Source organism: Mytilus edulis, chromosome 9 (genome assembly GCF_963676685.1).
Source record: "Mytilus edulis chromosome 9, xbMytEdul2.2, whole genome shotgun sequence".
NCBI lineage: Eukaryota > Metazoa > Mollusca > Bivalvia > Mytilida > Mytilidae > Mytilus > Mytilus edulis.
In genome coordinates this window covers 3,928,804-3,945,160 of record NC_092352.1, presented here as the reverse complement: position 1 = coordinate 3,945,160, position 16,357 = coordinate 3,928,804, and the positions used below count along the sequence as shown (strand labels likewise).

General features: G+C 30.9%; 1 protein-coding gene across 1 annotated transcript; it reads left to right on the top strand.

The window, feature by feature from the left end:
- The first annotated feature begins 624 nt into the window (after positions 1-624).
- Positions 625-15,208, top strand: LOC139487523 (protein FAM227B-like). The gene is made up of 15 exons (XM_071272388.1): positions 625-781; positions 1,552-1,722; positions 2,642-2,695; positions 3,747-3,820; positions 4,925-4,960; positions 5,425-5,538; positions 8,481-8,543; positions 8,724-8,864; positions 9,563-9,689; positions 10,904-11,008; positions 11,650-12,080; positions 12,375-12,532; positions 12,866-12,943; positions 13,448-13,595; positions 14,089-15,208. The coding sequence occupies exons 1-15, from the start codon at positions 661-663 to the stop codon at positions 14,161-14,163; spliced, it is 1,896 nt and encodes a 631-aa protein (XP_071128489.1). The 5' UTR covers positions 625-660; the 3' UTR covers positions 14,164-15,208.
- The last annotated feature ends 1,149 nt before the right edge of the window (positions 15,209-16,357 follow it).

Here is a 16,357-nt window from a genome sequence, read left to right as displayed (position 1 = left end):
CAAATGGATCATCGTTGAAGTACACAAAATAATTTCAATTTAACAATTTTAAAACAAGAAGAACAAGCCAATTTTAAACATACATCGAATATTCACAATTATTATTCCATTTGACAAATTTCTAAGATGGTTATTACGAGATCAGGTGAGACTGATATTTTATGAAATAAGAAAAGGAATTTTGTCTGTTGGCCTTCCATGAATTATCTCCCCGCCAGCATTTCAATATATTTCTTTGCTATTGCTCTAATAATCAAGACATGGTTTATAATAAACCCGTTGAATTCAAGTTACTATGATTTTACTTGATGCACTGCATTTGACGCCTGTGTTTTCAAGGACTGTTGTTTGTTTGTTCATCTGTTTACTTTGATCAATTTGCTTTTGGTGAATTTCTTTCACAATATCTTTATTTTTAATCGTGTAAGAATATACATCGTTTGTTCATGATTAATTAGTTCGTTGTCGTCAGTCTTTGTTTTGTCATGTTTAAATTCACTAGGTCAGATTTGTAATGATTCTTAAACAGAACAATCTTAATCTAGCGTTATTATTAGCGCTTGTTGCCAACTGAAAGCCGTATCGCAAAAACGTTTGACAGAATATATTTTTAAAAAGGTTGTTTAACAAAAAAACTGACCTTGACGTTTCACAAACAAAATGGAGCGATTAAATAGAGTTGGCTCTCCAATAGACATTTGTGATGGAAATCTAGATTCAAAACCTGAAGTTTTAGCAAAAAAGAGAAAGCAAATTGAATCAATCCAAAGAGCAAAGTCTCGTATCCTTTCCTTTGAGCCCATATGTCATGCCATACTGTAGTCTGTTATAGTGTAGTCTGTTAATGTTATACACCTTATCGCTATTTGTCCGCCATTGCTAGATATCACACAGGTTCCCGTAAAATGTTGACGTGATAAAACAAAATATCTTATATTTATCGATTTCATGACACAAGAATAACGATCCTTTTTCACGGCTGAACGTGAAATAAAAACATGGGCAAAATATGTTGCATGAAAATAACCCTTTTAATACCACCCTCACGAATGACTGGACTGACTGACAGGATCAAATGACAAGACATGCAAGACCAAATGAAAAATGCCAATAACTTTTTTTCATTTCTCAAAGAATTACTCTCAAATTTGAAAATATATATATAAATAAGATTTCATCATTTAATATATAGATTAAAGAAGAAAAAAATCTCATTAGAAGCCTTAGAAAACCTGACATGACCAACATTGATAATGACAGGACCAACATCGACAATGATAGGACCAAAAACATAACCTAGTAATCTTTTTTATTTTTGAAAGAATATATCTCAGATTTGAAATATAAATAATATGCCATCTTTAAAAACATAAATTTTGTGAAAAAGATATAGATTTTTTTCTAAAACTTGCGAAAACGTGACATGCTGGTTTACATGTTTTAATAGACCTGTACATTGTACCAACCTTCAAAAGCAAGCGCTTCAAAATATATTAATTTGTATATTTGTATTATTCATGTGAAAATGATTGTTCTCCTTAACTCCTATAGCATTTTTTATTGGCTCAATTGACCTAGTTAATAAAAGAATCAGTAAATTGGAAAGAAGATTTCAGAAGTATACACAGCTTGTTGTAGAAAGTAGAGCCTCACAACATGAAGATATATCTGACACAGCTTCAGTTATCAGTGGAAAAGGAATGGATAGATACCAGACAAAAGGTATACAGTGTAACCTACCTAATCCAACACCTGAGTATTCTAACATCCTAATTTTACCGACACATTTTCATGGTCCCAAAATAATGCCTATCCCTGCAGAAAACACCTCAGTATTATAATGTAACCCTGCTTAATCCGACATTTTTTTCTGGTTCCCCAGTGTGTCAGATAACACATGTTACACTGTAATACATTATCTGTTTAGAATGGGTATACTCACATCTTCAGGCAACAATTAAATGTAAAAAAAAATCTCAACATAAATTGATATTAGATATATAATAAAATTAGGCTTTCAACTTCTACCACCTTCTTTATAATACTGTAAATTAAGAAATTATTACGATGTTTTTATTAATAATTATTGCGAAAAATGCGACAGGGTTATAATTGCAATAATTTTAACTCGCATTTTGAATTTTTTTATATGAATTTAACAGGATTTTTCTCCATAAAAAATAAAATCACATTTTAGTCTAAAATGATTAAATCGCAATAATAAATGCATGCAATAATTTCTGAATTAACAGTACTCAGGGGTCTCCGTGGCCAAGTGGTCAAAGTACTTTATCACTAGCCTGTCAACACTAAGGTTGTCAGCACAAACACTGCATTTTGCAGGTGCATGCTTTTCCGATCTTAAATTAATTGACTAAGATTCCCAGTTTTCCTGTTGATGGTTCTCTCTAGCCACATCATCTTCCTCCACCAATAAAATGTGGCCACTGTAATGTTGACAATTGGACTTCATACACCAACTGACCAAGGATCAATCAATCTTTATGATACAGAGATGAAATTGTTTTATGCAAGCCTATACCTATCTGTAGTTTTTTTGTTTTAGCTCCATAACAACTTTATTTTTTAATTTTTTTTTGTTAGAATACCAAAAGTTTTTAATTTGAATGTATCATTTCAGAGAAAGAAGCAAAGGAAATAAACAAATTTGCTGGATATTTCACAATGAAACAGAGTGAGTATGATTGTAAGATGATAACATAAACAGGGTCTTCAAACTCCATGTAGGTTGTACTTGCATTAAGGTTTGTGTTGTAACCTATTATATATAAATAAAAGGGGCTGTGTTAACACCTCAAAATTTATCCTGAGTACGTACTAACATGTGCATCCAGGATAGTTTTAAGGCATGCTCTAGATAGATAAAATTCAAATGCATTTTATGTTTAAGAAAATTGAAAATATAACTGAATTATTGCTGTGCACCTTTTATTAATATTTCTTCAAACAGCTTTGACTTTGTCAATGTATGAATCGCTCACTATTTTAAATGAGAAATCACACTCATTATCTTATACAAGTGTTATTTGATTTGTCAATTACCCCTTGATATGCTTGGTGAAAACAGGAATAGATATATTGATGGGACTTGACACTACCTGATTGTAGTCGATTTTATTGTTTTGCCATTAAAAAATAAAGATACAATACGAAAACAGACATGTGTTTAAAGCGGACTCACTATTATCCTAAAAATTTCTAATAATATCAATAAAATGTCATTCAAACTAGTTTTATAGTGATGCTAGTGTATCAAACTTGTATTCTGTCACTTTAAATTTGTTAAAATCGCAAGCAGTTCATCACAGAACTGTGCAGAATGCAAACAAGGTAATAAAAAAATGGCGGCCATTGCCTCAATGATTTACAAATTCCCAAACTATTATAAAACACTTCACTTCAAATAAATCAAACTTATTTTAGTAATTTTTTTTGACAAAATATATTTTCTAAATGATAAAACTTGTATTTATTTATGATTATAGAGTTATGTGGTTTATTTATTGAGCAGTTCCATTAGTTTTTCAGTCAGATGATACCAAAATCCATAAATCTCAGGAAGTCTCGGGAGTCAGAGATTTTTTAAATTTTATACTGAAAAGCGTATCAGATTCATTTCCCGTTAGGTATACTGTTCCTAGGTGAAAAATACATTTACACATAACCTCATTTAGCAGATTGATATTTTGTATACTTTAAAATAATGTTTTTTTGGTTATATTTAGCATTCCTGCCAGGTAGAAGTGAAAGGGTAAAGAATATAGCCAAAGTCAGCATGTCTCAAGGCAAAGTCAATACTGTAAGTTAATAATATATATATCAAAAGTCAACAGATCTAAAAGTAAAATTAAAACCTAAAGTTCTAAAATTTTATAGCTAAAGTCAGCTTTTTTCAAAGTAAAATGAGTACCATAAGTTCTCAAATTTTATAGCCAAAGTCAGCTTTTTTCAAAGTAAAATTAGTACCATACTAAAGTTCTCAAATTATATAGCCAAAGTTAGTACTATCAAGATGTAAAATTAGTACCGTTTGTCTTCAAATTATAAAGCAGAAGTCAGCATGTTTATATGTGAATTCATAACATAAGTTCTCATACTTTATTCAGGGATCCATGCATACAGATTTCAAATGAACCTGTATGCATGATTTTTCATTGATTTCAGATTGAGCACATAATTTGATCAAATAAATCTGAAAATTTCAGTTTTTCCATTGATACATGTAGATAATGAAGAATTTTCATGGATAAAATTGAGAAAGGAAATGGGGAATGTGTCAAAGCGACAACAACCCGACCATAGAGCAGACAACAGCTGAAGGCCACCAATGGGTCTTCAATGTAGCGAGAAACTCCCGCACCTGTAGGCGTCCTTCAGCTGGCCCCTTAACATGCTTAAAAATATGTATACTAGTTCAGCGATAATGGATGTCATACTAAACTCTGAATTATACACAAGAAACTAAAATTAAAAATCATACAAGACTAACAAAGGCCAGAGGCTCCTGACTTGGGACAGGCGCAAAATTGTGGCGGGCTTAAATATGTTTATGAGATCTCAACCCCCCCCCCCCCCTCCCCCCCTTACCAGTGTTTACCTCTAGCCAATGTAGAAAAGTAAACGCACAACAATACACTCATTAAAATTCAGTTCAAGAAAAGTCCGAGTCCGATGTCAGAAGATGTAACAAAAGAAAATAAATAGTTGTCTCATTGGCAGCCACATCTCCATTCTAAAATAAAATGATATTATTACTCTGATACTGACATACACATGTAGTCTATGTATTTTTCTTTTAGTTAGCATTCATTTAGCGAAATGAAAATTTTGTTTTGAAATAAAGATTTCCAAAAATATTCACAATAGTTGTATTTCAGTTCTAACATTTTTCTTATTTTTTCAGGTAAAAAAAGACACAGGAAAGCCTAAATTTGTTGAGGTATAGTATAAGTATAATGTTGAAAAAATTGTACTTTCATTTTAATGTCTCAGTCAAAACCACTGTGTTATGCGGCTTTTTAAAAGATTTGTTATTAATTTACTACTCAACCCCGTCCATTTTCAGGTTGTAATTGAAAATATGACATATTTCATACAACTTTTGAGTCAATTGAGGTTTTATAATAAGATATTTAACTTTTCATATGATATAAACATTAACATTTATTACCTTTGGTTTTAAATGAATATATCTTGAATCTTCTTTGATTTAGATAATTAGGCCAAGCATACAACAATATGAACTTGTCAGCTATCATTACCATATTGTTACTTAAAACATGATCAGCTACAAAAAATGTATCACCATTTGTTATGAATCCTAACTGTTTTGATTTGGTTGATAATTGATATATTATATTGCTCTACAACTATAATAATCACAATACACTGTGTTGTCTACAGCTTTACCAGTACCCTGGATATGATGGTATAGAGTTAACTCCCTTACCTGATGATATCCCAGCCATAGAAATGTTGAAGAAAGCTACAGAGGCTCAAATGGAACTGTACAAAAAGGTAAATTGAATCATTTTTCAAACATGTTCATATAATGAATTGAGAAATAAGATTAAATGAAGGGAAAGAGAATCCCTGACAAAAAAAAATAGGAATCCAAAAGAGTTATTAAAATTTTGTCAGGTAGAGGGAATCAAAGAAAGGTTTTTGAAAAAATAGAAAAATGAAACCCTACACAAAATTTGGAACAGATAAAACTTGGATCCAATCTTTAATCTCAAAACTCTTTTGGTATGAAAAACTAAATAGCCCTTGAAGATATAAAGTCTGATACACATGTCCAGATTCAATACTTAATTTATTGTTAAGTGTAACCTATTCTTATAGATACAAAAATCACCTATTTAACAAAATTTTACCTTTAGGGAGTATCACAGGTAAATATTTATATTTAATCTTAAAAAAATCCATTTAATATAATCCTTCATAATGGTGTACTGAAAAATTGTTTGTTACAAATGTATTTATATTTAAAACAAATTGAGAGTTGTAGATTTGGGATGGGCTGGGATCTAGAAAAAATTAGATTGTCAAACAATTTTTCACCTCACTATACTATGAAGTATTTCAATTATTACTGACCTCACTATACTATGAAGTATTTCAATTATTACTGACATTTACCCCCCCCCCCCCCCCCCCCCCCCCCAACTCCTCCAAGCATGCACCTTGGATCCACCCCGTAATTGATGTGAAATCTGCTAATTTATTGATCTGAAGTTCTGAGCTCATTGTTAGCTGTCCAGACACAAAGACCTGTGTGAGCATCCGTCAACTGTTGTCTTCTAGCTTTCATCATGAATAGAGAAGATGTTCAAGCAACAAAGACTTGTCAGAGTCTCTTGTTCAATACTAATGAAATAGTTCAATAATTAAATGTATGCATGTAAATTGTTTTTCTTCAAATGATTTTCAATGAAATGATCATATATATTTTATAATGATTTCTATGTTAACTTGAACAGAAAAGGGGATCAAATATAAGGTAAAGTATCTATAAAGGGACATAACTCATAGTCATATATAAAGGGAGACAACATTTGGTCATTTATTTACTTGTAAGTTTTTGTTATACATATGTATCTGATGAACAGTGACATATAAGTTAAATCATAGGTATATTTGTTATCTGCTGTATAATACAAGTGTTGCAATTTTATGGAAATCTCACATTTTTTTTTACTTTCAAAAATGTACTTCAAAACAATAATAGGTTGATATTCTACATATTTTATTCCTGAGACTAATTACTTTCATGCCTTCCTTGTTCCAGTAGTTGTTGCAAGTTTATAAAACCATTGGCTCGTTTCAATGAAATTCTGGATTAACGGTGGTTATATATAAAAAGGTCGCTGTTCAAAAGAAAAACAATATGTAATATATTCAGATTTTCATTTTCATTATTTATACAATACTACCTTGGTGTGGCTTATATTATTAAATGATTTGTGTCATATGCATGCAATATCCCTTTATTTCATACTTAATATATTATTAACAGTGATTTGGAATTTTGTAACCTATATGAATATTTTATATTTATGATAGTTAGAATATTGTTTATATTTTTTTGTACTTACTTGTGTCAATAGCCATGAGAGGCAAGGCATAGGTATTACTTAGGAAGCTACAACAAATACTTTAATAAATGGTTTCCTGTTTCAGCTTTCAGCAAATACTTATTTTAAAATCTTTGGTTTGATCTGGCAGACTTATTTACGACCTTCCCCACTCAAGGCAAACATGCTATCTCGAGATAAACATATGAAAAGACCTTGTTGGTATTTTATTGTTACCTGACCTGTATAACATGGTATGAAGCCTTGGAGATAAAGTACAAAGTGTTTTTTTTTAATTTGATGTAAATTTTAAACTTCTTGACTATGATTGGCTTCATTTTTGGTCCGTTTTAGTTGTATCCTCTCTTCAGCATATGATTTAAGTTTTTTTAAGTTTTGGATTTCAAATATTTTGGCCTTGATATAGAGAAATAAATTTTCAAAATGTTTACCTTGTGCAGTAAAATTTGTTCCATGAAATTTAATTAAGTTATTTAATCCATATTCAGTAACTATGCTTGGAAGCATTTGGTATGTGGATCAGACATACATTGCAGGACTTTTACATTAATTTCGTCCCTAAGGCTTTGTCAGGGTTTTGGGTTGGGTATATGTAACAAAGAAACTGTGAATCATAAGTCAACAATGTTTGGTATGGGAATTTTTGGCAAAAATCTGTTGATATGTTGATTTTGTATATATCAATTGACCCGTGCCTCAATTTCATGCTCTAAAGGTTTGGTAAATATAGGCTTTTCATTGACATATGCATGTACAAGATGTATATATTTGTTCTGGATTTGTGTTTAGATTTAAAGATTTTATTACCTGACATAGATTATTAGATGGTATTAATGTGGTAGTTAATGGCATTCATAATTTTAAGTGTACAGTGTATTTGGTACATGGGATTTAGTTTTTTTTTTATTGTTGATGTTGACTACTGACTTTCTTATATATCATACAGATGTGTATGATGATAGATATATCATGAAGGAAAAGAAATGTAACTTTTAAGATATGTCATCTATTGAGGGGGTTTAACTGCAAATTAGAATACTGCTCCTGTGTGCAATTAATTATAATAGTGAAGGGTGTTCAAAAGCAGCTAGTAGTTTAAAAGGTACCATCAAACTCTTTGTACAATTACTTCAATTTATTTTCAAGATCCAAATGTCATGAAATTTTAACACAAACGAAGGATTGATTGAAGATTTTTTTTCTTTTTATAATATTACAAAGTTACAGGGCTTTAGATTTCGCACCCTCATTATAGTATGCTTGTATTGATTTCTTTAAACTTTACACTAAAGTCAAATTTGGAATGGTAATTTGGTCATTGCTTTTTAACTTTTTTTGAGAATGACAATTGATTTTTTTCAGCCAGTTTACAAGCCGTACTATGAAAAATGGTTCTATTGTGAAGCTTCCCAAGCAGTATTCCAAGTAAGTCCTGTTTGAAATGGTTATTATTTAATTTAATAAAATAAAACTTTTTGAACAGTAACTCATTTCAGAAGATTTTAATTTATGTAATTCAGAGTTAATTTTTAACCTATCTAATACCAGTAATTTGATGACAAGTTATGACCTTATCAACAGAATAAGGTATTTATATTTTGACAGGATTTGTTCTGGTACCTGTTCCTAGACAAATACCAGTCCAGTAAGAACTCCCAGGTTCGATTGTTTAACAGATGTGCACATAATTTTGTCAAACTAATGATGTATGTTAACCATCCCAGATTCAGAGATGTCTTTTTCACGGTAAGATTTATTTTATATTTATGTTAACTTTTCTAGACAGTGTAGGTTTGGTTTATAAGCAATGTATTTATAGGAAATTATTCTTTTATTATCAATTATATAAAAATTATGAGATTTAGTTTGATTGCAAATGTGACCACTATCCTCCAGAGACTAAAGAACAAACATGTTAACAGCTACAGGATACTGTACAGCCTTCAACAATGAGCAAAACTAGTTACATATATATGAAACTGTAAAAGGCCATGGAATGACAAAATCAACAGCCTTTTTTATGTATTTCAGTTAAAGTTGGAATAATATATCAGTGGCGGATCCAGAACTTTTCCTAAGGGGGGCCCGCTGACTGACCTAAGGGGGGCCGCTCCAGTCATGCTTCAATGGATCCCTATATAATCAACCAAATTTTTCCTATGAAAGGGCCCCCCCCCCCCCCCCGCCCCACACAAGGATCCGCCTATGAATATAACACAAATAAAATGTCATTCAGATGCCATGACAACAGAATAAATGTACTTATGTATCCAGTAAATTGTAATTGATTTCCACATGATTTTAAGGCCCAAAAATAAAGTCCCCATGTATACATGTGATAACAAACTAAAAGCAATTTTCACAATGTCTATCATTTATTTAACAGAATTTTTTCCAGTGTATAATGTCTTTAATTTATGTCCAGTCTCTTATTCATTTTACAGGATTATGCCAGTTTAATATCCCAGGCTATATATGCAGCATACTGCCACTCTTTCCCAGACTCCTACAGACAGTTTGGGGAACAGTTTAAAGAAGATATAATCACACTAGTGTATGATTGGATAACAGGTTTGTTATAGATATTCCCTTGGTAGTGGCCTGTTATCTGTTTCTCGTATCACAGTCAATAGAGTGTAATATTAGGGAAAAAACATGAAAAAATGGATTGGCTTATCCAGCATCATAAGACGATATTATGACATTTGATATATTAGTTAGATATACTCAAACTAGTTGCATGAAGAAATGCTATGAGTTCAGCAAGGTTAAAATCAACTAATAATTTTACCTTAATATGAAGTATTTTGGAAATGGAAGTTTATTTCACAAAAGTATTCACAGTCAAAAAAAGTAAAATCACAAAAATACTGAACTTAGAGGAAAATCAATTCGGAAAGTCCATAATCACATGGCAAAATCAAATAACAAAATGCATCAAAAACGAATGGAGAAGAACTGTCATATTCCTGACTTGGTACAGGTATTTTCAAATGTAGAAAATGGTGGATTAAACCTGGTTTTATAGCGCTAACCTTCTCACTTTGATGACAGTCTCATCAAATTCCGTTATATTTACATTGATGCGTTAACTAAATAGACACAATAAATAAAATAGTCAAAATATGGGTACATCAGTCATCATAGTATAACAATTTTAAAAGGAACAATTTAACAGAACACAAATCATCTATCTACAAACACATTCATTGATTTGTGTGTCTGATTTTGACGTTTATGGTTCAACGTATTTTGTAATTCATAATAGAAATATATTATAATGACATAAACTAGAACAATATCATACTGACGGGATCTTTTAAAGTACAGAGTCATGTTATAAGAACCAAAGAAATACAAAAAGTCGCATATACAAAGCACGCCACCAAAAAATGAAAGACAATACAAACACATTGACGAGATGTATAAGTACCGAGCCACGTCAAACAGATATCACATAAAACCATTCAACAGTAAAAGTAGTATAAAGAGCGTCAATTTTGCATAACTTTCTGCTTTTAGACGAGACTTGTGACATAGTTTTTATTGATATTGAAAATTTCCAGATATAAACTTTATTTTGGCAAAGAATAAAATACTTCAATCATTTTTGGTAAAGTATGCACAGCTACAGCTTATCATAAGGGTTGTTACATATCATAAAAGTTGATCTTGGATCACATAATCTGTCCCAAAGGTAAAATTTGATTTTGAAATTAACAATACTGCCAAGATTTCTTTTTTTATGACACCTAGTTCACATTACATGTTCTATATTTTTACAGGTATAAAGCCAGCCCCTAGGCTATGGATGAAGTGGAACATGAGTAAGCTAGAACCTCCAGATATTAACATTAGGGAGGAGATGATCAACTCACAGAAGAAGAAATGTATGTTCATGTTTGTTCTTTTGATCAGTTATGATGAATGTCTACATATTTCAAGTAATTATATGATCAATCCCATGAAAGATTTTATGAAAGGAACCAGCTGGCTCACATCAATATTAATTAATTAATTAAGTTTTACTTATCTCCATATTTCTACAAACTTACAAGAAAAGGAAATAAAACATATTAGGCTGTTGAAATGCCTATAATGTATATCAGTGGAACAAACTATCTGATTTGATTTTGTGTGTAGATCTTTTGTTTGATTATGAAATAAGGAGGTGTTATATAAAAGTTGTTAAAACAATAATCCACAATGATGTAGATGTTAAAAAATATACATTAGCAAATAGCCTTCAACAATGAGCAAACCCCATACTGCACAACAGCTATTAAAGTCATGACATGACAAAATGTATAACAATTCAAACCAGAAAACCAAATGACTGTGAGTTATTTACAAAATATAACAAACAAAAAGCAAATATGATGTACACCCAACAACAACCTCTGAAGTACAGGCTCTTGACTTGTAACTGGCTCATATAGATATCTTTATTTCATTCTTTACACCATTATAAAAAGTTTTGATAGATAAATACTATACTGTTAAATTAAAGCAAACATATTACTCTTTTTAGCCTCTTCCAATATAAACTCGAGTTTCTTAGACAATCTGTTATCTACCAATTCACCTAGTCAGTACACCTCCACAACATCTCTCAACCAATCCATGTCCATGGCAAGTGGGTTTGGTGGGAAAAGGAGGCGGGGAATCCACAGAAAGAGAAGCTCAATTGCATCCACATCGTCCAAGATTAAAAACTCTGGATCTGCCAGCTCATCAAGGGATGGATCAACTGTTGACTTCTCCTCTGACTCCATGAAATCCTCTCCTGGAAAGCATAAGCCAAAACAGAGACCAGTGGATCCAAGGAAACTAATGGATGCCTTAACACCTATAAGGGAGACAACTCTGGAAGATATGTATGAAAAGCATGATACAAAAACGTCTACATCACATTCTGCTGTGAAAGTTCCCTCCAAGATGTCTGAGAGAATGGTGCAGGAGGTAAGGGCATTTTATAAATGTTAATAGTTATTGATTTGATGTTTGTGTATTAAACATGATGTTAAGCTTCAGTGGTCCTCAGACTTGGAGAAACAGCCACTAAATTACATCTTTATTAAATAATTCTCATTCTTCTAATAAACTAATTAGAAACTGATCATTCAGCAGGTACGGAAAATTAATTGAACTCAACTTGTTTACTCACAATGCCATTCATGTATCCAGCAAATATAAAGTACTATTGAATAATAAATCAAACTTTAATTCTTTTTTATATGTTGTTTTCTTTTTCAGTCCCATCCAGCATGTGTTGGTCCTACATTCAGTCGATGTTCTTTCAACATAAATGGTCAGAGTCCCTTACTGTCACATTATATGTATATGAAGCACCTGCAGTATGACAGTGGACAAAATGTCAGAGTGACCAGAACAGAAATGGAAAATCTACCTCCATATCCTTTTGATAAAAAAAATATTCAACAGATAATATTTTGAGTGCAACTTTTCTTGTTTTTGAGTTTAGTATCTTGGAACATACCGGTAAGCTCATTTAGTAAACTGTTTATATGTTATACTTCTACTGTGGGGTAATATTATTTGTGTATTAATCTAGCCTTCGTTCTGTGGGTCCATACACATATTAAGTCATTTAATTCTTATGAAAAAAAAATTTTGCATACGTTGTAGCAGATAAATGAACCCTCCTCTGTTTTTGTCTCCTCTTTTATGAAACATATTGTGTCTACCATAAGTATCAAGAGTTGCTTTGTCCTTAACCTGCCTACATTAGATACACCAACCTATAGAGAAGTCATCAAGGAATCCTTTAAGAATGTCAGGAATATGCAGAGACAGTATGAGGTGTAAGTAATTTTTTTTAAAGGTTATCTTTATATATTTTCAGGTGTATCGTAGATACAGAGAACTTGAAAATGTGGCCTGCATTCCAACAGAAATATAAACTCAGAAAAATATGTATTATATTTTCAACAAAAGCATCTACCTTAGTCCTAAAAATATATTCAAACATAGTTGTGAAGAATTTTATTCCAAAATACACAGAGCAAACAAAATGCATTTATTGTTTGTTGTCGAGTTTCATATATCATGCAATAAATCAGGACAAAATACACACAAAGTAACTGTTTAATGTTTTAAAGTTTAAATGCGAGGATAATTGTAACTTATCAAGAAAGCATGCAAAAATGAAAAATTCAACACTTTTGTCTATCAAAAAACAAATTTAAAGCTATACTGACAAATGTGTTTTAAACAATTAGCTTACAAAACTTCAAAAACTTATGTGTGTAACATAATGTAATTATTACATTTCTATTGAAAATGTATAATTTTTATTTGGGAAATAGGTTTTATGAAAAGAGTTCAAAGGAGAATAGAGCTTCTTTAAAGAAACATAGACTTTTGAAAAAGGAGTATGAACTAAAGGAAAGTGCTTTGTTGGCTGATCCAAAACAAGTTAAAAAACTGGTGGAACTTATATTACTGGATCTTGATGTGAGTATAGATATAAAAATTAGTGGGGAATACAGTGAGATATTTTACAAGAGATGAAGCTTGGATGGCTAGATTAGCAAAGATTCCCTAAAATGGCAAAAAATAAAGAAAACAACATAGTTTTCCTTAACTTGTGACAACATGATTGAGATAAAGGGTTTTTGTCTATTAAGAATTTTGTGTTAGTGTCTGATACTAAGTTAAATGCATAAAATCAGAGTTTTTACTTTTTCCTACATGAATTCTTTGTACTATTTTTATAGCATCCTTTTCAATGATGTGTGGTTTAATTATGATGTCTTAAACAGAGATATTCCATTTCTGAATTGGTCCTTTGTCAACATTAGATTTAGGGTTTTCTTGACACATTCTCAAGAAATGGCTATAATCTATATATTAGATTGAGATTTAGGATAAATTTGTTGTCTATCAATAAAACAACAATTTAACTAAAGAAAGTATGATTAATTACATATTTTGTTTTGTTTTTCAGACTGATGATGAAAACACTACATCCGGTGCTGACGAGGCATTAGAATTAGCTATGAAATCAGTTCAGGTCGCATAAGAAGAATCAGAGAGTCACAACTATTCAAAAGGATGATTTAAATAAAAACTAGCTATGAAGTCTGTGGTATACTGAATACATATTATCTATGATGATACACAATGGAGTATATTTAAAATCAAGACTATGAATTGTGAAACGTTCTCTTAATTTACTGACAAAATCTTATTGGTTCATGTATTATCATTTATGAAAATTTAGATGCACATATTTGGTACATCTACCTGTTTGAACAATTTTCAATGATACACTTTACATTTTTTTTGCATTTGTTTTGTACATAATTTACAGAAAATATATAAAAATAAGCTGTTTAATAATATTATTTAATTATATATATTTTCAAATATATGTTTTCTATAACTGTTAATTGATACGTATGTTGTTAAATGTTTTATAAGTGATATTTAATTCTATTAGAGATGTTTGTGTTAGCTTTAAATATTACTGTGTAGAATCAAACAATTTATATTTTGATTTCTTCCAACTTGGATCATATCTTATCATATAGGTGCAAGCCAGAGAAGAAAGTGACTTCACTGATCTGTAGCTCAAGGCTTCAAGCTATCAGTGTCATAATTATTGATTGAAGATTTGGTATTTCATGTAAAGAATCATGTAGTGATATTTAAATGTGATATATGAAAAACTTGTTGTTATTTCAATGTTAGTATAAAATTTAGTGAAGGAGATAGAAAAGAGAAAGCAAGCTACTAAATTCTAGCAGATGTTTTTTTTTAATTCAAATTAAATCGAGCAATATTGTGAGATGCTTTATGTTATATCCAGAGCAACCAGATTTGAAGGTGAAAGAAAGAGAGAGAGAGAGATGTTGTTCTGACTGTATGGTGATAAGCTATTTAAACAAAACTATTTTTATAATGTTTGTTAAAAGTGTTTGGTTATATTATGTTGTTAGCCTTGAAAAAAAATATTTTGTATCATGTTTTTGTTTTGTTTTTTGTATATTAACTTAAAAATAGATTTATATTTGGCTGTTACTGACTGTGATACATTGTACAATAAATTTGTTTTTTTTATATTATCTATTATTTTGTTATGAAATCAGTTAATTGCTTTGGAAATCTAGATAACAGACAATAAAAGAAGAAACACAAAACTATTGTGTCCAATGATTATATCACCAAGTTCATCTTTATGGGTAGTATAATACCAGTATTAGGAAATTTCTAATATCAACGCATGAATTATACCATGGAAAAGACAACATATATGTCTTATAAAGGACACCTGATATTTGAAATGGACCTCATTATAAATGTTTGATATCCTCCATTCATTTTAGGGATTCAGGAGGGTACCCCTTAAATCAAAAGGACATGTTTTAAAATGGCCTCAGATCACTTTTTCACAAATAAACCTATGTTAAAGTTCACATATTCTTTTAAAAAAGACATCAAATTGCAAGGTCATTCACTAAATCCCCCAAGGTTGCAAGTAGGATTTGAACATGTTGGAGCCACATTTTTGTCTTGCCTGCGACAAAAATTGCAACTATTTGGTAGCGGCAGCAGCAGTGTAAACTATTTGTATAAAGCTTTATATTCAGACGGTAGAAGACCTAGGTCTGTCATATGTCCAATGTCCTTGACCTCATTTTCATGGTTCATTGACTGCTTGATTAAAATTGTGAATTTCTCACTTGTTATGAGTATTAGGGTAACTTTATTTGGTATTGTGTGTTCTTTGCAAAGTCTTCATATTTGTCCGACAGGATTAAACTGACCTTGACCTCATTTCATGGATTAGTGGTTAAAAGTTAGGGGATTTTGTCTGTTTCTCAAATACTGTAAGCTGTAAGATAACTATATGTAGTGTATGGAATGACTGTAATGAGTACATGTCTTTCTTGCAGGTGTCATCTGACCTTGACCTCATTTTCACTGTTCATTGATCAATGATAAGTTTTTTGTGTTTCGGTATGTTTTGCAAATTCTAAACGTAAAAGGTCAGCTATCATTGGTGAGTGAAATAATTGTAAAGGAACATGTCTGTCTGGCATGTATTATCTGACCTTTTCATGACTAATTGGTCAATTATACATTTTTGCAATTTTTGTCAGTCTTTCAAAAATTATAGCAACAGGTCAACTATATTTGGTGTATAGAATGATTGTAAGGTGTACATGTCTGTCATACCTGGTTCATCTGACCATGACCTCATTATCAAAGAA

Excerpts from the sequence above, each read along its gene's own strand:
- LOC139487523 (XM_071272388.1), top strand. The coding sequence starts at position 661 with ATGGAGCGATTAAATAGAGTTGGCTCTCCAATAGACATTTGTGATGGA. Across the intron at positions 5,539-8,480 it reads AAATGGAACTGTACAAAAAG|CCAGTTTACAAGCCGTACTA; the intron begins GTAAATTGAATC and ends GATTTTTTTCAG. Across the intron at positions 12,081-12,374 it reads CTGAGAGAATGGTGCAGGAG|TCCCATCCAGCATGTGTTGG; the intron begins GTAAGGGCATTT and ends TTTCTTTTTCAG.